The sequence below is a fragment of the Molothrus ater genome, chromosome 6 (assembly GCF_012460135.2).
Source record: "Molothrus ater isolate BHLD 08-10-18 breed brown headed cowbird chromosome 6, BPBGC_Mater_1.1, whole genome shotgun sequence".
Lineage (NCBI taxonomy): Eukaryota > Metazoa > Chordata > Aves > Passeriformes > Icteridae > Molothrus > Molothrus ater.
Window position 1 is genome coordinate 192,212 of NC_050483.2, and position 26,152 is coordinate 218,363.

Here is a 26,152-nt window from a genome sequence, read left to right on the forward strand (position 1 = left end):
TTAAAAGCAGTTGTTATGGCAACTATTGCAACATCTTTATTGATATTTCTATTGTAGTGGTTGGGAGAAGCATAAATCTCTTTTGCTCAGCTGCATGTGACTGAAGGAACGGGAGACTGAGATGTCCCGTTGCTGAGGAGTAGGATGAGGATTGAAGCAATGTGTTTAAATTAACCTCACCCTTCGCTAGGGGAGAGGGAAGCAAGATCTGCCCATAAATGCAGACAGATTGCCCAGGCAGACAAAGCACCAGGACACTTTGCCAAAGCTCTGGGTACCCAGAAAGCCTGGCTACAAGTACAGCCTGATGCTTTACACGTCACTGCTGGTAGCCAAATCTCTGTGTGCTGCTCTCAGGGAAGGGTGATGGCTGTCACTTACCCAGAGTCTGGTGATCCCACCCAGGAGGGAGCCATCATCGTGGCTGTCATTTATCCAGTGTCTGGTGATCCCACCCAAACCCTGACAGGAGCCACATAGGAATGTCACCACATTTCTCCTCACAGAGAAAAGCAAGGCACAATTCTTTCCAAGAATATTTCTGGGTTTCACATTCTCTGAACCTCAGAGAAAGGAAAAACAATTCTTATCTCATTGGACGTGCCTGTTGTTTGTGCCAAATAGAATGCAATATGGAGATTGTTTACCCACAGTGAGGATGTTTTGTTCCCTTGGCCTGTCAGGGCCAGGTGTGTGTGTATGGGGACTGTGGGTGACAGCCACAAGATTCTGGGCAGTGTGAGTAGGGTGAGTGCTTGGCAGATTCAGTTTAGATGTAATGTAATATAGTGTAACATAGTATAGAATAATATAGTATAATAAAGTAATAAATTAGTCTTCTGATAAGATGAAGTCTTCCTCATCATTTCTCCCTGCCATGGGGTTCATCCTGTTTCAATACAGGAGCTGTTGCCTGTGTGCTGAATGGCTAAGATAAAAACACTCTGCAGCAAGGTTTGTATCATCTCTTTGAGCAGTCCCTCAAGTCCAACACATTCCCATCTTCCAGTTGTGAAATTGGGGATGCATTTGTCTGCAGCTTGCCTGCAAACTTGTGAGTGTTTGTTTGGCCTCAAGCCAAACTTTAACTCAAGCTTATTTTTTCTGAGATGTGTTTGTACCAGTTCATTGTTTCTTTTTATAGTTGTCAGCTTTGTTTTGGTGGTTTTTTGTTTTTTTGTCGGCTTGTTTTGGTGGCTGTTACTCCTCTAAGAGTCCACACCAGGAGGGGTCAGAAAGGTGTTGCATGAAACCATTGCTGTTTCACAGGAAACTGTTGGCAGTATCATTCATGCCAGAGGAATTTCTGCTCAGTTTTTAAAAAGCAAGAGTAATACAGGTGCTATTTCTGGGTAAAACTCAAGGCACAGCAAAATCTGCTGGAAAACTCAATTTTCCTGTACTTCTGACTCATGTAATAATCTTTAACAATCTGTTGATTCCACTGTGCCCTTAACACTGCAAGGCATTATGCTGGGGTAAAAGAACAGCATGGATCCATAGGCCACAACGGAATTCATAATCAAGAGCAGGTTTTTATAACCATGTTCCTCCTGGAAAATGTGTCACTGCAAACTGCCCCACAGAAATCGATATACAAGAGAAAATTATGGCTCTCCAGCTAATTTGACTCAGGTAATATTCATCTTTCATGAATGTTTTCCATAAAGTAAATGACCACTTCTGCAGACAATCTAAAGTCAAAGTGAACAGACAGGCTTCGGAAACTACCCCAGTAAAACTTGACTTGTGGGAGCTTAGATATGATACACAGTATTCTTTTCAGATCTTTCCAGATGATGAAATCTCCATGTGATTCAATCTCTCCTAGGAAAGTTCAGTCAAGGGTTTAATATCTGAAAGCTTTACTCTCAAGAAGAATTATTTAAATTTGCCATCCTTGACAGGAGTTGTGATTGTGAGACCAAGTAGAGGAAGTCATGCTACGGAACAATAAAATGATTTAAATATGAACTGGTTCAAGCCTGAACTGACACTTTGAATGCTTCTGTCTCTCTGCTAAAAAAATTGGGTGTAAGAGAGGGGTTTTTCTTTAACTTTGTTCATTGCTAAATACATAGAAATCTAACATTTAAGTGCCTAGGCACAATACACACAGGTTAGAAAAATGGAGGTGTACACATTGCATTCAGCTGCAGGCAGAAGGATTAGGTATCTCACACATACCCAATGTGCCTTCCAAGATATTCAATTGAACTTTGGACTCTGATTTCTAAGAACGGGAAAGTAAGGCAGATTAGGAAAGTGATGCCTGCCAGAAATGTAAAGCTAGCTTTGATACAGGTTTGGTGGTTTTGTGGTGTTTTTTTCCCTCCTGCAATGCATGCCCAGGTAAAAGGTGTTCAATAGCAAAGCATGTGAGGAACACTAAAAGTCAAGGCAAAAGTCAAGGCACACTTCTTTAGTGTGATGATCTTTCTTCATCTCTTAATAAAAGAAGCTCTCTCTGAATGGCTGCCAGATGTGATATGGTCAGCAAAAATGCCTAAAGCACGAGACCTGTTTTGGAAAGTGCTGCCCATGCACAGCTTTTGATTCTTGTCTTTGCACTGTTTGTGTTGTACTTTTTCTACTGTTTAGAAAGGTCTCAGCATCCAATATTGGTGGCAAGGTCCTTTTTGTGCAACAGGATGCTTTTTGTGGTTGTCAGTGCTTATTCAAGGTGATCTGTCCACAAGTTTGGGACATATTTTTAGAATCTCCTCTTTAATTGTGAGCATTTCCAGAGCATTTAACTCAAGTGATACTTCTTGTTTTAACAGCTGAACAATGTCTATGAGAATACAGAAAACTATAAAATAATGGTAAATCACTAAAATGTGATGCACAGAAAACCCTTATTAACAGATGCTGAAAATAAGAATGTAACCTTTGGTGGCTTGTTTTGAATTTGAACGAGTGCTCTTGTCATCTGCAGCAAAATATTCCTAACTGGTATGAGAATAACTGGCATTTATGGGCACTTAAATATTGTTATTTCCTATCCGTGTTTGCAGAAAATGGGCAGATCTTCCTGAGGTTAGCTGTTGGTATGCTACTTCTAGAGCAGATGGGGAAATAAAACACTGAAATCAAGTGATTTTAGCAATGAGAGAAGGTAAGGGACTATCAGTCCAAATGACAAGCTGAGGCTCGCAACTTTGTGTGTGCTCACAGGAACTTTGGTTCTCTAGGAGTAAGAAAGAGTGTCTATTTAAAAATTTTTGCCTGCTATTGTTTATTAAAGAAACCCCAAAACTACCACCCACACAGACTTCTGATCAAGAATGTCAGCAGAGTTTAAAGGCTGAACTCTTCATACTTTTAGGTCTGAGCAGTCACCACCTTCTAAACTGTGGTCTAGTTTATTTAGACTACTCAGTTTCTTTCCTTTTAAAATTTGAATTAAAATTTCATGTACCTTTGGCCTTTTGAACTAATATATATTTGTTGTTTTCATATCCTAAGATTATATTCTTTAATTGAAAAACTGTCCTATCATATATGCACCTCAAATGAGACTACTTCACTGGAAACAATATATTATCATGAAAAGTATGTTTTTGTAGTGCTAAACAGTTTTCAGATGGTTTATCACAAAAATCCCCTCAGACTATTCAGAACAAGACTGAATTCAGGTAAAACTGTCATTTCATGGGACAATGCAAAGCTAATGTTAGCCAGTAAACAACAATACATTGCTTTGCTGTTAAGAATATAGCCGTGAAGGACAGACCTGAGACTCAACTTTTGCACTTTTAAATATTTTTAAAGCAAGGTGTGCAGCAGGGGGAAAATTTAGAAAATCAGTAGAAAATGCACTGTTAGATAAAAGCCTTGCTAATTGCCTCCAGACCCTCTGTGTGAACACAGCTATTTTGTATTCTGGTTGGAGAAGTTATTGTGGAAAACTTCTAACATTCACTTTAAAAAATGTTGAAAAAGGATCACGTGTTCTGCATTTTTTGTCAGCATTAAAAATAGCTGCAGTGCTGAAGGTGATCTGTGTAGCAGTGATGTAATTGTGACCCAAACCTGACATTTTGATGTCTTATCTGCATGTCTCAAAAGGCTGTAGTTGGATAAAGTGCACTTTAAGGTAATTTTTCTTCTGTTGTGGTTGGCCAGTAAGCTGTCTGTGTACATGCATGCTTATGTTTTAAATATAAATTTACATGTATTTGATGATGTAGAGATATACACACACAAATACACATAATTTAGGTCTCAAGCAAAATTGTGCAAGCAAAATGATGCTTACAGACACATTTTTACATTGATTGTAAAATGTAAGTATGACCTTCTAAAATCTGTTTCCCTTTATATCTCCATCTAAGTATTCAGTGCTACCCAGTATAAAATGACATATGACAGCTACTTGCTTAATTATAATTTTTGCAACTACCTCTTGATTACCATACACAAAAAGGCTCAGTGTTTAGTTTTGACTGATTAACTTCTGTTTATAAAAGACACAGAAAAAGACACATGGTGTTGGAGGATGAAATTTTGGTCCTTCAGAAAGATGAAGCCAAAGAACCTTCCCCAGCAAAAGAGGACAATCCTAAACCATGCCCTGCACAGTCACCTCCAGCAGATGTTGGCCAGCCTGAAAAGATCAGGCAGGCAAGGATAATCAGGAATTCTCCTGTCAGAGTTCCAGCTGGGAATGACTGGGTATGGTGTCAGGAATCTGTGCTCCTGAAACCTGTAGCTTTGTAAAAATAAGTATATAAGCATATCAATGAATAAATTCCCGGAACCTGGATCCCTTCTGAACAGCCCATCTTCAAAAGTATTACCCAGGGTCTCTGATAGCAACCAAGCCCTAACAGCTTTTCCCTGAGGATGTGGAGATGCTCTGCAGGCTCTCCTCACATCACCAGCACAACTTTTTCCTCCTTGGTGCTGGTGGCTTGCCCCAGGTGCAAATGTGGTGAGAGAACCCACAGTGGGAGACCTTGGGAAACCACTCTAGGTGATATCCTGGCACAAGGGATGATACCTGAGAAGATATTTGCTGTCCATAAATATTTAAGCAAGTACTGTAGGAAGGCGGCTTGGGGTGTCTTGCCATGTTCTATTTCCTTTAATTGTCAGTATCTCCTTATCAGCTGGTAGATGTGGTAGGTGTACTGTTATTGTCAAGAAAAACTGATCAAAATATGTGGGAATTTACATACAAATAAAAGCTGCTGGAAATGAACTCCAGTAATCCCAGTGCTCTGGTTTACCTCATCAAATTTCCTCTCCTCACCAGTCTGAGCAGAGATGAAGTGATATGGAATTGCATTCACACCTCCTTCAAGGCAGGAAGAAAAGCAAAGTGAATTCATACCTTTTTCTCTTGGATAGATCCATTTTTACCCAAGTCTGCAGCACCAAGGGAACAACTGTATTTAAAAAAAGGACTTGTAAGAACAATGAAGAATTGGAAGGAAAGTTCAGCCACTGAAATGGAGGCCAGCCCACTGTGAAATGTCAGGGTTTATATTTTAGTTTTCTTCCAGTAGCTGCTGCTTTTCTCTTGGGATATTTTTTCCCTTCTTTTTAATAAATTCTCTTCCCTGCCTCACTTGAGCCCTGGAGCTTTCTCTGGGGTTTTATTAAGTGGTACTGGAGAGGAAAAATACTTGGGGACATAACACCTCCACACCCCAGACCTTTCCCCTGTATTTGCACACCAGTAGCTACAGTGGCCTAGACAGATCTCTGGAGGGAGAATGGAGAAAATCTTCCCTTGCTGTAGCTATTGGTGTGTAGGTAGAACTCTTTATCCAAAGTCTGCAGAATTCTGATGCTCTGCAGCAACATGCCGAGATCAGTCTTGGGTTAATGAAAGCAATGAAACCAGCACTTAGCTTCCAAATTGATTTCCATGGAGACACCTACACAATAATAGTGTTTGGAATTTTTTATTCAATAAAAGTTTGAGATATAAATATTCTCCATTTGCTTAATATTTACAGTTGTAAAATATTTTAGGATAGCCTACCCGTCACCTGTCATTCAGCATCTCTATAAATGTCATGAAAACATCATTGTGAAATAAAAACTTCTTATTTCCAGCCCACAGACCCTATTTCCACACACTCATAAATTCAAATCAGAGACAAAAAAAGGGAGAGAAGGAGCTGGGGGGACGGGGAGCGGGAGGAATACAGTACAGCAGGCGACAATGCAGTACTTGCTACACAGTAGCAAAAGAAATGGGTACAAAATTTAGTCTGCTATGATGACAAGCTTCTCAGGACATTTGTTATGGACCAGCGTTGTCCCGTGCACTTCTGAAGGACCACTTGAAATCCAAATTCATTTTCATTGTTCTCCTGCAATTCCAGGCAGCGCTTGGATTTTCGGTTCTGGATAGGACCTCCCTGTAGAGATTGGGGCAAAAAGAAAAAGAAGAAGAAAAAGAGGGGTTTGTGTTAAACACTGACCTTTTTGCATTGCTACTGCAGGGTAACAGAAGTTATAGAACATTCCAGTCTCCATCTACTGTGAAAACCTTTACAGTTAGAGACAAGGTAAGGATTTGCTGGATTTGGAATGAGGGTTCCTTTGTTGGAGGCTGCTTTAATCTCTGATGCAGTTTGCAATAGTCTCAATTGCCTGGTTTCCATTTCAGCAAATGGGATTTCTGGAATTGAGCTGTGTTTCTACCCATGCATTTTAACCATAAAAAAGCCAAAAGCTTTCCTGTTTGCTTGAGTTCCCTGATTTTGTGGTTCTGCTGCACTTCTGAACACCAAAATAAGGCAAAAGACAGCCATGGTATGCTGCATAAATGATAAAATGCAAAAACTATTTTTTCCTTGAATACTGAAATGTCTTTTATAATCTTTTCTTGCTAATTCTCAGCATTGATTCTGTTCAATTCCCAGCTTAATGCTGCCTTATTAAAGCCTTGTCTTCATTTTTGAGTTCATTTTTGAGCAGTTTAAATCTCTGCTATCACACAAAAACCTATAGACCTCAATTACAAATAAATTGTCATGCAAGTGACATAAATTACATTTTCCCCTCTTTAAATCTATTTTCAGTTGGTTCTTTCCTCCTCTCTCATGTCTAAGGAAGGCAACAGATAATGTGTACACATCAGTGTCTGGGAGGTTTCTTCCAAGATACATGGAGATAGAGTAGAGTAAATTGCACACAGGTCTGAAAGTGGCTTTCTCTAAAAAGGACCTTGGACTTGTGTAGAGAATTACTGGCTGAATCTGTAAATCAAAGAAAGGATTTGGTGCAGATTAGTACAGCTCTTTCCTGAAGTATGGAAAGAGCAGAAGCATTCAAATTGCTTATATGTACAATGGGAAAAAAGAGTTACTGTAAAAAACCCAAACTGAATACCCAATTCCATACAAAAGCCCACCACCTCATAGCTCTGTTCAAGTCTGTGTTGTACCTTGTATTATAAAGTCATTACAAAGTGGAAGGACATTGGCACAAACCCCACAGAAAGGCTGTGTGCTGTTCCCCAGCCAGGGGCAGCTTGTGCCACTCAGGGCAGGTTCTGCTTCATGCACACAGGTGGCTGAGGGTCCCCTCCTATCCCACCAGTAATGCTTAGCGAGAACTTTCTCTGAGATGGGACTTCTAAAATAGCATTTTGGGCCTGGTTAATGAAATACAGAATTAGGTTTGAAAGCTCCACATTTTAAATATAGCTTTGGGTAAGAGGGACATTTCTAGAATAATCCACAAAAATTCGAAACGTGTGGCTCCCATAAATCCTCCTGGTAGGCCTATGTGCAGCCTTGATAAAACTCCCACTGATTACTTTACCAGACAGACAGGCTTGCAGAGGCATTTTAATACACCTCCATAATGAAATGCTGAGTGAACTGTATTTTCCCACTGCTGTGTAACTGTTATTGACATTTGTATTAATAACTGTAGTTAAATTTGGCTGTCTGGTGGGAAAATAAACTCCAAACTATCCAAAAGTAATAACACTGCATGACATACAAGAAATTTGAAGAAACTAGGATGAAAATTTTTTCAGTTCTGTATTATATGCCATTTCTTGTCTTATCCTAGACACTCACACTTTATCCCCACCCCTCCACTAATCTCATTCTCCCATTCCCTTTGTTACTTTGGCCCTCTAGAGATCACTGTAGTGAGGTTGATTTTTTTTTTCTCCAAGTTAATTTAATGATTTCTGAACTAGATTATTCACATGTAAAACTCTGAGGTAATGGATATTTTCTCACTGTGAAAGGAACAGTTATCCTGTTTTCTTCCAGAATAACATTTCCATCCTTGATGAAAGCTGTAGAGTGTGGTTTTCCACTGGGGAGACTCAATGTTGCATGGCACCCAGGGTCAGCTCTCTTGGCTTAAACTGGCAGTTGGGAATTACACCTTACAAGTGTTTCTGCCTAAAGCCAAAATCAAGATGAACTTCCCTGTGTTCTCAACTGATGCTGGAGGTGCTTGTGTTGCTGTTAGTTACGTAAAGTAGTTTTGCATCTTCCATTTATTGGTTGTCTCTCATCCGACTTTTGGTGCTTGAGACATTCTCAGCTCAGAACCTGCACTGGAAGCTGAGGAAAGTTGTCCCAGTTTGTCTTGTTAGAAAACTACCTTAGTTGGGGTCCATTATTTGCCTGATTTCTGGACTTGGGATATGACTCTGTGCATGGCACTCTTAGGCTTCTGCTGTCATTTCTAATTTGCTGGCATAAGAATAGGAACAGAATTCCCTCTCTCCATTTTTTTGTGAAGTACAGCACTTGGAGCTCTGTTAGGTAGAGGAAGGCACAGTGTTAAAACTTAGACTGCCATGAGGAGTTGGAATTTTTCTGCTTAATTCCCATTTGTGTCAGTGGTTAAGGGTTTCTTTCACTTGAATGGGCTGAAATGCCATGTGGATTTGGGGATGGAGGAAGGAGGATGTTCACTGTGGAGACAATGTTTTTTCCTTTTTTCTAAATTTTGTAGAGCAGACCTCCGTGTTATAGTAAATGTGTTCATGAGAAACACTAATACAGGCAGCTACACAAACTAAGTGTAAACGATTCCTAAGAAAAAACAAAACAAACAAGCAACCAAAAAAACATATAAAAAGCCCCCTCACACTCCTTCACTCTCTCTGAAGTGCCCTCATGTAAAATCTGGCTTTTATTTAACAGAAACAAGTGAGGTGGGAGATAAAAAGCCAAGGAAGCTCTTTTTGATGTGGGGAAAGTGCTCTGCATTGGCTACTGAAAACCAGCCTGCTGAGTACATTGGAGCTGCTGTATGGAATATAAAGAGATATCAAAATTAAGTAATGGTTAATGTGTGTGAATTGAGTATTGCAGAGAGCACAGATGCTTCTAGCAAGATGTGCTTTTTTTAACCACAAAAGGGAAATGTGAAGGCTCAAGCCCTGTGAGGAACTAAGCTGTTCTGTTTCCAAGAGATGAGAGGCCTGTGCAGAGCCACTGCTTCAGCCTTCAGAGTGGGTGCAGTGCACACTTTACTCAGACTCATTAAGAAAATTAAATCCTCCCCAAAGAGTTAGGCCCAAACATCCTGCAAGTGTTTTGAAACCCAGTGGCTGCACTCTGCCCTGGGGGCTCTTGTGAAATCCAGCTGTGGTGAACGTGTGAGGACGGGGCTGGAGCACAGCTGGATGAGCACTCCCAGCTCACCTGCAGAGCAGCTCTTCAGGGAACTGGGCAGATCATTTAAACCCCACAGAACCACTTGTTCTTCTCTGCACAGAGCCTTGAATGTGTCTTACAGCGATGGCCTGGGATGCAGCAAGGAAGAAAGGCAGGATGAGCACTGCTGGCTCTGAGATCCACATAGACAGGGAGGTACAAGAGCAGTGCCTGGTTCAGCTCTGGCTCTGCTTAGGCTTTAGAACTGCTCTGAAGTACAGGGAGGAAGGTTTCTATGGTACTTACTTAAAATTTCCTGTTATTTTTCTGCTTAACTGTGTTTGTTTTCACCCCTTCATATGCCCAATCCAAGCCTGGGACAGTGGTATTGTCCTGTCAGCTCTGGATTGCTGACAGTGCACCTAATACAGGTTGCAAAGCCTGAACTAGTGAGCTGTGTAAGGATTAAAGCACACAAACTGAGTAACTCCAGGAAAAAAATGAGCAGGCAGGACTGAGGCATCAAAAGCTAACACTGTCTTGTGCTCCTCTAACTGGCTTGGCCTCCAAATTCCAGCATTCCTGAATGGTTTCTGCAGTCTGTTGTCATCATTAGCATTTGGAACCCTAAAGCCAAATGCAGGCAAAGGTGCCCTTTAAGTTAATTATTTTTGCCTTTTTTATAGTAAACAGTTATCCAAACTTGTATAAAACTCTCATAATTGGATTTACTGCATGCTTGGCAAAAGGGTTTATTGTGTTACTACACTTCATGCTCACTGAAAGGAGAGATGCCCATCTGGGTTCCTTCCCCCATTCTAGGCAAGAGCTCTACTTTCCAATTTAAAGGCAAAAATTGATAGCCTAGAGTAATGTCTTTAATCATGAAACATTAAACACAATTCTGTAGACTGAAAGAAGTTTCAAGAGGCATTGTGGGCAATTGAACAGAATTAGGATTAAGATCACTGATGATGAGAGACAGCTCAATGGCAGTAGGAGTCTCAAGAGGATAAATAAGCATCCAGGTCAACTCTTCTGTAAAAAATGGACTGAACGTGTCAGCACTAACAGGTTTGACTGGGAACTGCATGGTTCTTGCAAAGCAAATTGAAGCAATTCCTGTGAGAAACACAAATGTTCTCAGCTCCTGCTGGTACCCAGACACACAGAAGGCTGATTGGGTGATTTGTAAGTGTACTGTTAATGCTAATACTGTCTCAAGTCAACATCCTGGTACACAGAGTGGAAAGCAATGCTTCTGACTTCCTTCAGAGTTACTGCACTTTCTGCATTTCTACTGGATGGAAGGGGTTTCCTTCCCAGTCCTTCACTAAAGCAGAATTTATCCAGTACCATGGCATTTAAGGACACCATCTGCTGTGCCTGCAAACCCTTGCAGTACAAAGTTGTGCAAAGCAATCAGACAGTTTAGACATGCTAGTTTTTGCTGAACTGTTCTATGGGATCTTTTTTGGTTTACTGGGGGTGGTGGATGCACAGTTACCAAACCTGATCACTCTGTCAGACCCGGTCACTTGTAAAGAAGAAGGATGTTAAATGAGGGCTGGAGGTTGTCAACATTACTGAAAATCAGACTGATGGCTGTTTTTAAGGAGTTACTCTAAAGTGAACACTTTTCCTTTCAGAATTTAGACCTGCTTTTTGCTCATCATATTAAAGCTCCTGTTATTCTGCCTGAAAGAGAAAAAACATGCTTGCCTAAACATGGATTTTTCAGAAAAAGGTCTTAAAAGGTTAATAAGTATATCCAGCCTCCTATTACATACACTGTATAGATCACTGCATTCTCTAGTCTATTAATTTTCTATGTGGACCTCAATCAGTGACCTCAAATATTTACATGTTCACTCTGCCTTTGAGGCAGAAACTCTAATCTTTGCTGTTGCTTTGATACATTTGAATCAAAGAATTATGGTGAGGTGTATGAGACAATCTCCACTTCAAACAGAACACTTGATCTCCTTGTGCATTTCCCAGGAGTACTGGGCTACATTTTCAGTGACTCTTAGTACACCAAATTTAAACCTAAAGAAAATTACTCAAATTATATACAATATATATATATATATATTTTTTTTCCTCTGTGTGATTCACCTCTGTGTGGATGTGGAAGCAATAAGAAAATGTTCACAGGAAGAAGGGAATAATTTATCCCATCCAGTAATTTATGCATTTTCAGCATTGCCCATTTCTTAGAAATATTGGATGATGTTATTCAGTTTAAATTTTCTGCTTTTTAGCTGTATAAAGGATATAGATATATATAACATACAGGAAATGTATTAACTTTTCTTCTTGAATCCAAAGAAGTATGACAAATTTTCCAACTCTTTGTCTAACAGTGTGCTGTAAGTAAAGCAGGCTCTTTAACATATCTTTTCCTGTTCAAATGTTTCATCAATTAACTTGAACTATTTTAATTCAAATATTTCTCACTGAAGTATATTGATAGCTGCCCTTACTCAAACACATGCTTCCTAATATATTTTAGATGAGTACTGTGAAAATGAGGTGCATTTAACTGCTTTTATGTATATGAACTATCATATACAGCAGGTTCATATATTAAAAATATATTGTTATCTGTTCAGCTATTTGGATCTTTATTTAAAGGGTAGCTAAGCACATGAGAATTTTTACAAGACTCACTTAAAATGTGAATTTATTTTTCCAATACTAAACAAAACTAATTATTATGTACAATGTAAACTTCAGTAGTGTTATAGTAGGGATCAGCCAAACCATTTCTTAAGGGAAATGTAAACTCTTTCCCTCCTCCTGCACTCAAGTTCTGTTGTCAGGTAGCCACCCAAGCACTGACATCCACTTGCTGGTACTCAGTGTGTAAATACTGTGAAACATCCTCTGACAGAGGGATCAGGCACACCATTCAACAGTTACACAGCTTCAATGTCTACATCACAATTTTGTCTCATTCCTTTCCCAAGACATCTGAGTGTTCAGGCTTTACATGATCATAAATGCTAAATTTTCCTAATGCTGCACTAAATTTTTAATACTGCAGCTGTGACAAATCAAATGAAGCAGCCTCATCTGCATGTCCAGAGCAGGATTTAATAACTAGACATCTGTGCAATCATTTTCTGTTTTCTTTACTCTAGATTGGATGGTCTGATTTGCTTACTCTCTCCAGGATGTAGAAATACACTATACTGTTAATTAAGGTATTAAAATAAAAGCAATTAAACCTGGTACAAGGAAATGCAGCTTCATTCAGAGAATGTAATTGGAATAGAAAAGAAATTAGAGAGACGCAGCATAAAAATCAGAAATGGAACACATGGATCTATACCTATCACTAACATTTCTCCACATATAAAAAAAATTATCACATATTTATAACAGGTTGCAGTCGTGGTAATAGCAAGATTAAGAAAATAATAACTTGGAAATAATTAAATTCAAGCCTTTACTGAAATACCAAGAAGCTCTTCAGGATATCACAGCTGGAAATGTGTTTCACTACAGAAAATTGAGATAAGACTACAAAACCAGAAGTTTTGGAGAAGAATACATTAGCCAGACTAAGATATTTTACAGAAAGTAAACATGAATTATTACTCTATCAGCAGTGGCCAGGAAAACTTCCTGACATGCTAGAAAAACACGCAGAAACACCTATTCTAGGTGTATGATGTGATTTTTGTAATTATTGAACACTGTCTCAGGGGTGGGGGGTGGCTGTGGCAGAGTGGAAAGCAGATTAAAAAGGGAATCCTTTATCCATACATAGCCCTGATAAAGATGGTAAATGCAGAACTTACAGCTGCATGCATTGTTTGGTTTTTATTTGGCAGCAAATCCAGATGATGCTGTGTTGTGTTGATGTTCTGAGAGCCAGGATTACCTAGCAAGTCATTTCTGAAAAGGAGGGACTGGCTTGATGCTCTGCAGTTGAGGATGATGTGCTGGGTTTTTCTGACCACAGCTGTCCTGAGTAACCCCTACCAGCACTCAGGAAGAACTGCCTGTTTGGGAACTTAAAGGAGTAAGCTGCAGAGATGCATGCTGATGAGGGATGATTCACAGATGGATATTTCTGATTTTATTTTCCTCATCACTAAAGGGGATGATGTTCACACTTGTCTTTTGTGTCTTCCTTTGCCCTAATCTGTCTGCTTATGCTACTGGGCAGCACTCAGAAACCTCCATATGCAGAACCCACCACATTCAGTGCTCACTGGCTACTTCGTGCTCCAACTCTGATACTCAAGTACTAAATTAGAACTTAAGATGTGTTTCTAAACTATGTCAGTTCACAGCAACAACTGCAACTGCTACATTTTATACTGCCTCTAGTAGAAGAGTTGGATATAGGCAAATCCTGCATTTTAAACACTTCTGGAGTCATATGTGAGACTTAACCTATGGAAAATATCCGAAGTTAATGCTTTGCCCAATGTTTTCTGCAGGGTAATTCTTCTCTAACTAAATCCAGAATTCTTTACTATCTTTTCATTTATTGTGCCAAGCAACAGCTGCTTGTGTAGTGAAACAATACCTTGATACAACCAAGAAAAAACCAGGAGTGCTGGAGACATTTGCTTTATTTGTTTTGATATTGCATTTTGTGAAACTCTCAGAAAAGTTACCTTTTTCATTCTGAGATTACACAAATTATTTCTGCAAACAACTCAGGCTTGATTCATCTGCTGTGATCTAGGCTTGCTTCAAGATGTTTAAAGTGTAAGCCAGAGGAAGGCAACAAAGCTGTTTTGAAGTGTGATGGACTATTCAGATGGTGGGGAATTACAAAATACAGTAACATGAAATAAAACCAGGACTTTGCTTAGTAGGGGAATGAAAATTAGTGGGACCTGCCTTTAGTGTTCCAAAGTATGCATAACTGTGAATAGCAGTGAGGAACTAGTAAACAAAGCTTCTAAGGAAAAATAAGTGTTAGGTTAAAAATTTGCTACAGCTGTGGTGATTTATCAGAGTACAGGAAACCTGTTGAATTCATTGTCTCAGACATCAGTGCTCAGTGACTGACTAGATGTTTTTGATGGCTGAGTTAATTTTAAGAGCGCTGATAACTCTTTTTAGGCATGCTGAGATGATCATTCAGACAAACCAAGCCTCAATCTTCTCGAAGAGAGCAAATCAGGGGTCAAGAAGGAAATCCTCCTCTTGGACTTACAATGAATTGTTGGCTCACAACAGCTCATTTCTGTGAAACAGCAAGCACTGCCCATTGCCTGGGACAGTCTTCTGGATTAGGTAAATAATCCACTTAATTAATTTTGTGATCTGTGATGCAGCAAATTGTATATTCCTAGGTTTTGCCTTCCTATTTGGTTTTAGTAAAAGTAATATCACTGTGGTACATAGAATTACAGAAGTGTCCTTTTAGATCATTGAGTTCAACTATTAATTCAACACTATCAATTTCATAACCAAACCAAACCATGTCCCTACGTGCCACTTTTAGGTGTCTTTTAAATATCCAGGAATGGGAATGGCACCACTTCCCTGGGCAGCCTATTCCCCTGCCTGACAACCCTTCCCTGATATCCAATCTAAACCTCCTCTGGCACAACTCGAGGCCATTTCCTCTCATCCTAGCACTGAGAAAAGATACCAACACCCACCTGGCTACAGCCTCCCCTCACAAAGAGCAATGAGGGCCCCAGGAGCCTCCTTTTCTTCTGACTATACACCCCCATGTCACCATGGTATTTTTTGAAAAATCCTCTTTGCAGCCAGATAAATGAGAAACTCCTTTCAGCACAACTAGGAAACCCAAGATTTTTATATTTTTCCCAGACATGTTAATGGACTTCCAAAGGTTTATGGGGTTTAGATGAGATTATTTGTGAGAAATAACTCCCTTGGAAAACAAAAATACTGAATCATGATTTTATTCCATTTGTGTGTTGTATTTAATTAATCTAAGTTTTCTAATCTGAATGCTTCATAAGAAGGAGGCTTAATGCATTTTAACCCAGAAACTGAACTACTTGCATTATCATTATATGCTTATGATTAAACCAGTCTCTAGGGCCTAAGAAATAAATTGAGTGCAAAGTGAAGAAAATTAGGAAGTGAATTTGCACCAGTATTTCAATTGATCTGCGTATTCTAACATGGAATTTAGGCTGATTTCTTTTGGACTCTGATCATAGTGTCTAGTTATTGAAAATGGCTTTTTCACCACTAACCACACAAATCTGATTATAGCTGATATTGGGAAAGTAATGTCCTTGGTGCTGCAGCACAAACCTTGTGCAGTTTACTCAGACAGTAATGAAAAGAACCTATTTTTTTTGTCTGATAGACTGAGTGTCACCACTCTTGGTTTCAGGACACCAGACTTGATGGCCTGATCATTTCACTGAATAACAAACAGTCTTTTCTTGTCAATTTTTTCATCCTGATTTATCTGATTTCCAAAGGAACATTTTTCTCATCTTCTTAACTCAGACTGTGGACGATTATTGGTGGCCAGATCTTGCTTACATACATCCTTCTTTTGTCTCCGTTGGAAGTAAAGATGCAACTTTTACTGACTTGATAGGGACAGAGTCTTGGGGCTTTAGCTGCTCACAGTGAGCCTGAGATGGGTTAGAAAGTCTCTTTTCCCAGCCCGGCAGTTGAAGAAGGAGTCAGAGCTCTTCAATTCTCATTCTCAAGGTTGTTTATTGTTTCTTATCTATAAAATTCTTCCTCTGGCCTGCCAAGGTCTGTTCAGCAGGACAGGCAGAGGCACACTGACTGCCCCTGGGGCTGTGTTATCTTTTTATATTTAAAACTACATGTACATTATTTACAGTTACTTCCCAATACGTATCACCTATGTTAGACAGTGAGCTTCTACTGTAAACCAATCCAAAAGTGCCAACATCACAGCAGAAGGTGGAGGCTAGGAAGAAGAAGGGAAAACGACAAGGCACGCCCAAATTCCTCCATCTTGGGACTCCGAGCCCCCATTCTAAAAACCCCAAAATTTATTTTTTCACCCCGTGATAAACTCACTATCATTCTACTTAAACTTTGTTGACTTGTAATTCTTCATATAAAGGTTGGTAATTGTTTTTCTATGTATCAAGATCAAAGGCACAGGGGTCTTGGGCTCTGTGCCAAGGTCTCTGAGCCCCTCGGGCAGGGGCTCGAGCCATCCAGGGCAGCCAGAGGAATTTCCTGGGTTCCAATATCAGACTTTTGTTTTCAGCTGGGAATTTAGAAATAATTACAGCAAAACTCCTTCCATCCCTCCCACAGCTGGGGAATGCAGAAGCCAAGCAGAGACTGGTGATGCAAAGGAGGAACCAAAAGCAGAGTTCAGATCTCCTGAAACTCAGGCCCTTCACTCGCTTGTTTATCACTCAGGTTGCAGGAGCCATTCTGGATTTGGCCATGGTTTTGCATGCCTGACATGACAATGCCATGCAGAGCCTGGCAGCACCTGTCATCTGCAATTGCTGGATGCAACCTATCTGGACAGCTGAAATGAGGAAGAATCATGTGCAACTCGAACAAATAATTTCTTTGTAAATAAATGTGGTATTTAAAATTAGATGCTAAAATATGCAAATAGGGTATCTGTTTTGAACGAAAAACATGGGTATGTGCTAACTTTCTTCTAAATTAATTCAGCACAAGTGTCTTTGGAGCTTAAATGTGGTTCTCAGGAGAGTAAATACTGCATAATGTGATATGCTAGAAAAGATCTGAAATGCACCCACTAAAAGCTCGTTTTAGTGCTGTATTCCACACCAACTTTCTAGCTGGCAAATTCTACATCAATTTGCAAAGATTCAAACTTTCTGCTAGAAAATTACTCCAAATAGAAAACTGAACTGATACAATGAAATTTTGGTTACCACTAGCTATGGCAATAATTAACAAGTAAATATAGCATCACAGTAACTGCCAAGCAAATCTAACATCAGTTTTTAAAACACAATATTGTATAGTAATATTTCTATTCCATATTTTTTGCATGTTTTTAGCATTTACATTTTAGCATTTACATATTTAAGTTGCAGTCAAGTATTGGTCAAGTTGCAGTCAAAATGGAGAAAGCCTGTATGCATTTAAATTTTTGTACTTCTCCATTCCATTCTGCATAAATGATACTAAAAATGTTTATAGGTTTTTAGTAAGACATAGTCCATGATGAATAAAAAAGAAATATTTTAATGCACCTCTTTTAAAATTCATATTGTCATATTGAAATATGACAAGAATATTAAGTTACACATTCAGGGACCAATTTATGAGAGAAAAATGCAAATTGAAGTATTAACTACAGTTTTGTCATGTCTAAGCAGAACAATGATTCAGCTTCCTCATCCTCCAGCTATCATACCTTCTGCTGTTATCCAGTTAGTTCAAATATGAAGTACAGGCAAGCTGGGGTAGTATTTGAGAAAAAAAATCAGCAAAGAAGACCTAAATTTAGAAATGCTGCTGATGCACTGGACCTCTACACCAATGCTGAGCCACGGGGTTTGTGCAAGTGCTCTTTTATGTCTGAGGTTCAAAACTCCACACTTGGCAACACTGGTTACTTAAAAATCAGATTGCCTCACTAAAATACAGGTCTTAACCTGGTCTGTTGGCTCATTGAATGGAATAATTAGGTTCTGTTTTTCTTTATATTTCTCCTGCAGGATCAAAGTCTGGATTTCTTTTAACAGGATCACCATCCCTTTCTGTTCTGAGCTGCCAGGCAAACAGCACTGCCTATTCACACAGCTCTGTAGCAGTACAGCATGGCTTAAGCTACAGAGACATACTGAGAGTATTTGCATCCCTTGTGGTTAGAAATACCACATTAATACAAATTCCTTGTAAATCAATGATGCTGCTTTGCCAGCCTGTGGCTCTCATAGTGGAAGAATCTGATGAAGGGGATGGGGGCCACTGTTCCCTTAGACACACAGAGCTCTGCTGAGATGAATCCCTCTTGTATGCTGGTGTCCTTGGCTAATGGATGGGATGCAAACAGGAGTGGACATCAGAATTTGGCTGCTCTATAATGGTGTTGGGCTCTGCTTCTGCATGCTGTGTGCTCAGCAAGGGAGCATCTGAAATTGGTACAGAGATCCTCTGCTTGCTCCCCAGCCCACCAGTTTAATCTGGCTGTGCAGCTGCATTCCTCTGCTTCTCTGGGCTGTGGCACTGGGTAACCTAGCACTGCACTACCTTTATTTTCATTAGATAAAAGTGGGTAAGAGAAATTTAAAGGCAAAAGCCTTTAGGAGGAACGAGACGTAAATTCAGTAATTTTAAGGTCTATTGTTTCTTTATACAGCTAAACAGACCTCCTTATCTAACACCCATTTAAATAAGATCTAAATCATCATATTTATCTGAGGAATACCTGTAACAACTCAGTAATTAATATGCTTGTCTGTCTTCCCTTTTCCTTCCCAAGCAATTCCTACTATGATATTTAGGAAATACATTTTGTAACTACAACCATCAGCAACAAATTTTATCTACAATTTCTGGCCATAGCATAAACCACTCCCTCCAAGCATTTATTAATGGGAAGACATCCTGTGGAAACCTTCAGCAGTGACTAGAATCACGATTCTCCACACCATGCACAAGCAATGTTATCAGAAGATATGGGAACAGGAGGGTGCTGAGAGCAGGCCCTGCACATCTTCTCCCTCCCAGGAGGGATGTGGTGAGTGCCCATCCCTAGAGATGCAGATTCTTCCTACCTTTCTATGGCAACCACACTGGAAGCGGAATTACTGAAATTAACTAAGTATGAAACAGCTGTATAGGATTGATCCCAAGTTTGTAGCTCAGCCTGGTGTCCTTTCTTTTGCCTCTTTTTTACACAGAGCTCTCCCATGTTGCATTTCTCACAACAGCAAAAAGTGAGACCATGGCTTGTCTGGTTAGAATGGAATGGTCACATCCCTGTCCAACTAAACAGAAACAGGATAGCTCATGATAAAGAGTAATTAAAGAAAAACTTCCCCCTTTTGCCTTTGCTATGCCTCTGGAGGAGCCCTAACGAGGTAAATGAACTTTCCAACTAATCTACTGCCATCCAGGTGAGGTACATAGAGACAAATTTCACTTGTAAGGCAGGCAACTGACTCTGCATCAGCAATAAAGCTGGAAAATCAGATTGGAGACTGAGAGACTTCTTAAAATCCTGCAAATTTGGGATTTGTTCTCTGAAAAACCTGGCTGCAGCTCTGAGAATGTACTGCTTCTCCAGAACATCAACAAACCTAATCCTATCAGAGGACTGATATGATGGCCACAAGCAGTTTCTACCAACAGATGTCCTGAGGCCTCACCTGCCCAGGTGCTCTGGCCTTCATTTCCCACAGCCCCTTCTCTGCCACCGACCAGACCCTGTAGCACCATCACTGCAGCAGTCCCAGCAGCTTCACTGAGCTCTGGGGACAGTGACACTGAGCTCTGGGGACAGAGACACTGTACAATGGGTACAGCTTCACTGAGCACTGGGTACAGCTTCACTGAGCTCTGGGGACAGTGACACTGAGCACTGGGCACTGGGGACAGTGACACTGAGCTCTGGGGACAGAGACACTACAATGGGTACAGCTTCACTGAGCACTGGGGACAGTGACACTGAGCTCTGGGGACAGAGACACTGTACAATGGGTACAGCTTCACTGAGCACTGGGCACAGTGACACTGAGCACTGGGCACTGGGCACAGTGAGAAATGCTGCTGAGCTGGTGCTTTGTCCCAGCCCTTGGTTCCATGGGAGCTGCTGCTGCTGCCAGCAGTGGCTGCACCTGCTCCTGGCCAAAACCAGCTGACAGCCTGAGGTTTTGCTTTCCTCATGCTTCATGATGCCAAAGCAGCTTCCTTGAGACCATGTTTCAAATCATATTTTACTAAAATTCTGACCTTTTTCTACCAAATAATTCTTGCCTCTATCTCCTCTGCCTTATCTAATTTCTGATCACTTACTGGGCTTTTTGCTGGAAGCTCTGGCTTGGTTCTGATTAAATGAAAAAGTGATGAGACAGACTGAACTAGGTGAGCTGTCAAACACCTAGAAAACATTCCAGCATAAAAGTATTTCCAAAACAAACATTTCTCTAAGAGAAGACTTGACAAACAGCCTGAACAATCAAATTCTTGAACACCACCCAGTTGATGGGACTCTTTTCTGGGCTAATTTACATAATTTGACATAATTACTGTTGTAAACACTTGAAGATACTTTGCAAGCAAGAATGCCACCAAAGCCTACATTTTATTGGGTCTCATTGCATTTGGCAGCTGTACAAAACTGTGGAGCATGGAAATGTGCTCAGAGAGATCCTGATTATACAAACACACACTACAAGCTTTGAATGCTCAATGCAAGTTTCTGTACAGGACAAAGATACCAGAGGCAGTGATTCCCTCCAAGTGCCTACCCATTAAACCACATTTTTATCCACAAAGTAGCAGTGGACATCTGGCTGCCTGACTCCAACTGCCTGCAACTGAAGATAGCCAGGGAATTTAAAATTTTAAAACCAAAGTAAAAGATAAAATAAAAAAAAAAGTTTGAAAAATATGCACAACATATATATATATATAGGTGTGTATACACATACTTCTGATCTAAAAGATGTGACTTAATAATTAATTAAATAGTTCTTTAATAGATCTACAGAAGCAAGGAGTCCCCTAACTGAGGGTAATCCATCTTCTACTTTTGCCATGTGGAATTCACTCATCATAACATAGTACAAAGGAGGATCAAAGTGTTACCTGAAGGATATTTTTTTTTAAAGCTGTACAGTTTTCTATCAACCAGACTGCTGTACATGTTCCATCACAGACTATTGTGGGGCCTCTCAGACTGTAGTGCTTCCTCATTCAAACTAATTTACCATAAATGTCTGTCAGGAAAAATACAGTTTTTTGTGCTGGTCAGGGAAATCTAGTTCAGCTGGTTTATCCTACTTTGGGTGCTCAGTCTGTTTCCTGTTCCCCTTCTCACACAGTTCCCCACTTGCCCTGCTGTATTTTTACTTACCTACACCATCAGACATTCCCATGGAATGGCTCAAGAGCCCAGAGAAGTCAAAGCATAGCTCCAGCTAAAAGAAAGTGCTACAAAAGGCTACAACCAGCATCTACATTTTAATTAATAGTTCACAAATTTCAAGGCAATATAAGCATCAATATGATACTCACAGTAGTCCTGCTCACTGCACATATGGAAAAGAAAAACCAGAGCTTTAAAGATGTAATGAAAAGAGTCTTTTTAGAGAGAACTTCCAAGATGGCCACACAAATACATCTGTTCACCAGGCTAAATGGGTGCACTGCAAATGGAGTTCATCAGTTGATCTTGGCAAGCCCTGATTACATTCATTAACTTTCTTCTAACTTACAGAAGGTACCCCATTGAGCAATAATGACATTTTAATTGTATTTGGCTTAGCAAAATCCTTTCTGAACAGAAAACTTTTAATTCTTTCATTTGTCTCTTAATTTATCATGAAGAAACAACTAACTAGCTTTCACTTCTCTCAGGGAGATGTTCCTTTGCAGAAGGAAGAGGGAGGCCATAGAGTTGGGTTTACCAGTGCTGCACCTTCCTTGAGAGATTGTAGCTGGAACAGGGAATTGCAACAATCCTGATGCTGCTAAATCCCATTTTTAAAGATTTTAACAGCTAAATTATCAAGGCCTTCTACTGCTGTCCCCTGCCCCCAAAGTAAGATCTAACATAATCAGTATTATGAAATAGCAGTAGTATCCTGGCGTAGAAACAATTAATTGTCACCAAAACCTTGGGGTATACAGTGCAATCACTGGAGAGGTGAACCATGCTAAAATGTTACTGAAATACTCTTCAATTTTAATTATACTTTTTAGAAATGGTATAAAAAAATCAAGTGCAGAGATGGATACAGTGAGGCTCACCTCATGAAAAGGCTAGTGTTAAAATTTGTGAGAAAATATAATTGAAACTTTGCCCTTGAGTGGCCAGCTTAGGGATTTAAGATCTATTGCTTGAGAGTTACCTCCTAAAGACCTAGACAACTTTCAAGTATAAATACAAAATAAGCTAATACTATGCTTTAATGATTAATGTCCAGATGCTTTCTGCACCAAGATTGATACTAACTGTATTACAAATGTCCTAAAGGATATGGATAATGGCTATTAAAGAAATCATTGAGTTGACAGAAAAGATATTTGCAAATCCACATGGATGTTACAGAAAAATTAAAAGTAGGAAAAAAATGCTTTTAATGGTGAGCCTCAGCCTGTGGGCTGGAGTACCCAACTAGATTTGTTGACTCAAAACTGCAGAGGACCAACTATGATACCACCAAACTCACACTAGACATGTAATGACTAGTAATGTCATTTCATTTCATTGATTCACCAGCATGCCAGCACCTGACATGGCAAAGTTCCACTGTGTTAAACTTACCTTAGGAAAAACTCATCTTTCTTTGAAAAACAGAATTTGACTGTTTTTGGCTTCCAACCATTGGAACCTGTTTTGTCTTCAGGGTACCCTATACCCTGAAGACAAAACAGGTTCCAATGGTTGGAAGTGTTCCACTGTGGAAGCACTGAGATGCCTTGAGTCACCCTGCTATTTCCTCTTAGCTAAACCAGAGTGATCTCCCTAAGTGTTAGAGCACCTTTTCTAGCCCCAGAACTTTTGTGGCTTCTTTACTCTCCCTTATGTTTCTAAATCAGTTATGAATGCAGACACCAGGCCTGGCCTTAGTGTCCTATCAGCATTCTCATCCCTGTGAAAGCACCTCTCAGCCTTTCCTCGAGCCTCTTTCTGCCTCTCTCACACTCATGTGTAAAAGCCTGAGCCTTTTTACAAAAGAAACTGCAGAACTAGCTCATTATGAGGCTGTTATCACCAATGATCCACTACCGCCATTTGTGAGTAGCTACTTCTAAAAAAAAAAATACAGATTTCTGTATGTTCTGTATGTAACTCTGTAACATACAGGTTACTTTGCATTTGACTCCACTGAAATAACCTTTTTTTTCCACTCCCCATAACAGTACTCTGCCTTAGAAGTTATTCACGGTGAACTCAGAAAATATAATACAAGTTTTGTACCCTACTGAGGTAGCTGACATTGGGATCAAAACTAAACTTGCACAGAGCTTCCTGGCTCTGTGCAAAGCAAGCGAGGATAAATCTGGTTCTGTTCTGCTAATAAACAGATTACTCACACTTCAACACAGAAACAGAGCTTTAAAACTTTCTGAAATGGCTGCTGGGCAAAAATTACCTGAGTAAATTGCCAGTAAAGCTTCATTCTCTTGGCTTTGGCATAATTGCATTCAATGAGCCTGGGCCTGCTGTTCACATCCACCAGGCATCTGTTGTCATCATCGTCGATGGTGGGGCTCAGAACACCCACGTGGAGCTGCTGACTGCTTGTGTAATAAACATTCTGCAACAGGAAGCACAAACAGGATTTGTGGCCTCTACACAGAAGCAGCACTTTCACCCAAAAGCTAATGGCAAAGATAAATATGCTGAACGGCAGTAGGCTGACCCCATAGTGGCTTTGAAATTATCTCCTTTCATGCAGGAAGCAACACAACATTTTAAAAGTTGGTCTAAATTAACAATTAATTGCTTAAATATTGGTTATGTATTTAAGAGGAAATATGCAAATACAACTTATTATTTTCTCATCATGTGACTTTTTACTTCTGTTTTTCTTTCTGTTTCTGAGGGTCTTCAAAGAGGAAGATAGACACCCTGGGATTGGCTTGAATATGGCCATCAGCTCTGATTAGACTGTTTCATCTGAGGATAACACCTCATTGGAGAGGCAATAAAAGAGAACAGCAGCACAGGAGTTCAGAGCATCTCAGTCTTTTATAGGACAGATAGAAAGATAAATTAAGGTTTTCTGCAAACAAATGCTAAAATCCACACTTGAAGCAGATACTATATAGAAAAAAAAGTTGTTAGCAACTGGTGACAGATACAGGCATGAGAGAGAACAGAATGGCCACATTTCAAGGCATTTGTTTTCGTTTTACATTTTATAAGTCAATACACAGAGATACAAGAGACAAGGAAAAGGGACAGACACTGGCTGATCTGTATGTCTAGCAAAGAAGGGCCCTCAAAGGCCTCAGGGATTACACATGGGACCAAAGACATGAGTTTATTATGTTATACAAATTCTTTCTACTCTGTTTGACTACAAAGATATGTGGAAGGTTTCTCTGGAAGAAAGAAAAGAAGGTGAAGGATGGAGGGGATATGTCCCCTTTCAGATTGGCAGGTTACGTGTAAGCCCAGGAAGGTAACACAGGATTATACCAGGATTGCCTGATTGCTAATCACAAATAGAATTTATTTTGCTAAAATCAGACCTTTTTCTTGGAAGGACCATGAGAAAGATTAAAGGGAAACATCGTGCTCCAGGTTTTAAGTCTGTGATAACCCAGTGGTGGCAGAGTCACAACAGACAAGAGTTGGACAGAAGCACCAAATTAATGCCCCTGCCATTTACTGTAACTATTCTATTTGTCTGTAACAAAAGGGAAACTGGAAATTATGCTGGGTGTATTTGGGAATCTTTTTGGTGCCCAGATTTTCCTGGTATTTGTTCATTGTTGGTGTTGTGAACTGTTTTATGTGTGAGTGTTCTCCTTTGTGAACACTCTGGTAAAATAAGAGAGAAAGCAGAAAAGCAGAACAAGCCAGGTCTGATGAAAGATTTTTGAGCTTCATGTAATAAATAAAAAAAGAAAATTTTTAAAAATTGGAATACTGTAAGTAGTCAATTCAGGGATTGAATACAACCACAACAAATGGTGGTGTTCTGGGCAAGACTGTGTCCCCAGTTTACCCTCCTGTAACACTGCCAGGGCAGATGTAACCTGCCAGAGCTGCATTAAAGTTAATTACATTACCATTAATGGTTTAGACTAAGCCAAGGTTTTGCCCCCTTAATGAAGTTTCATTGTTTTCACCCCACAGAAACAATAACAAGCTTGAGCTGGCTGAAGTGAGGTGAGTGGAAGTTTTAAGAGGTTGAACAGAGAAAAGCTGAATAGTTTAGTTATGCCCTACAGGAGGAGAGCAGGGTAATACAAGGAACTGGCAGAGCACATTTCCAGAATGGATGGTTATGACGGAAGTAAACTCTAAGAACTATAACAAAATCACTCTGCATCCACAACTCGGGTTATTAACATTCCTGCAAATAAAACTGATGCCTTAGAAAACTGTTAAACATGAAGAATGGACTTTCTAGACAGGCCAAGAGCAACTTTTTTAGACATGTATATGATCTATTTAGACATTGTTTTTTGGAGAAACTGAGGTAGTGACTGAGCAAGGCTAAAAGATCAAGATGATCTTACAAAGGGATTGTTAGGACACTCTACAGATGAACTTTTTGTTGCAGCTCGTTTACCTCTTACCTGCAATTACTACTAGAAAACATAAAGGAAAATTGTTGGTTATTTAAATTTTTAACTAATAGGAAGGGATATTTCATTTCAGCATGTTGTCACTACAGAAAACATGATATAAGAACATAAAGTGG

General features: G+C 39.8%; 1 protein-coding gene across 3 annotated transcripts in view; it reads right to left on the minus strand.

The window, feature by feature from the left end:
* Positions 1-5,899: 5,899 nt before the first annotated feature.
* Positions 5,900-26,152, minus strand: part of GALNT18 (polypeptide N-acetylgalactosaminyltransferase 18) — a 230,976-nt gene continuing 210,723 nt past the window's right edge. For 2 of the 3 annotated variants that reach the window (XM_036383367.2, XM_036383368.2), the window contains 2 exons: positions 23,867-24,031; positions 5,900-6,377 (listed from right to left, as the gene is read on the minus strand). In XM_036383367.2, coding sequence (XP_036239260.1) covers positions 6,231-6,377; positions 23,867-24,031 — 312 coding nt within the window. In that variant the 3' untranslated portion in view covers positions 5,900-6,230. The remainder of the gene's footprint in view (positions 6,378-23,866; positions 24,032-26,152) is intronic. The other variant, XM_036383369.2, reaches the window with a different exon arrangement.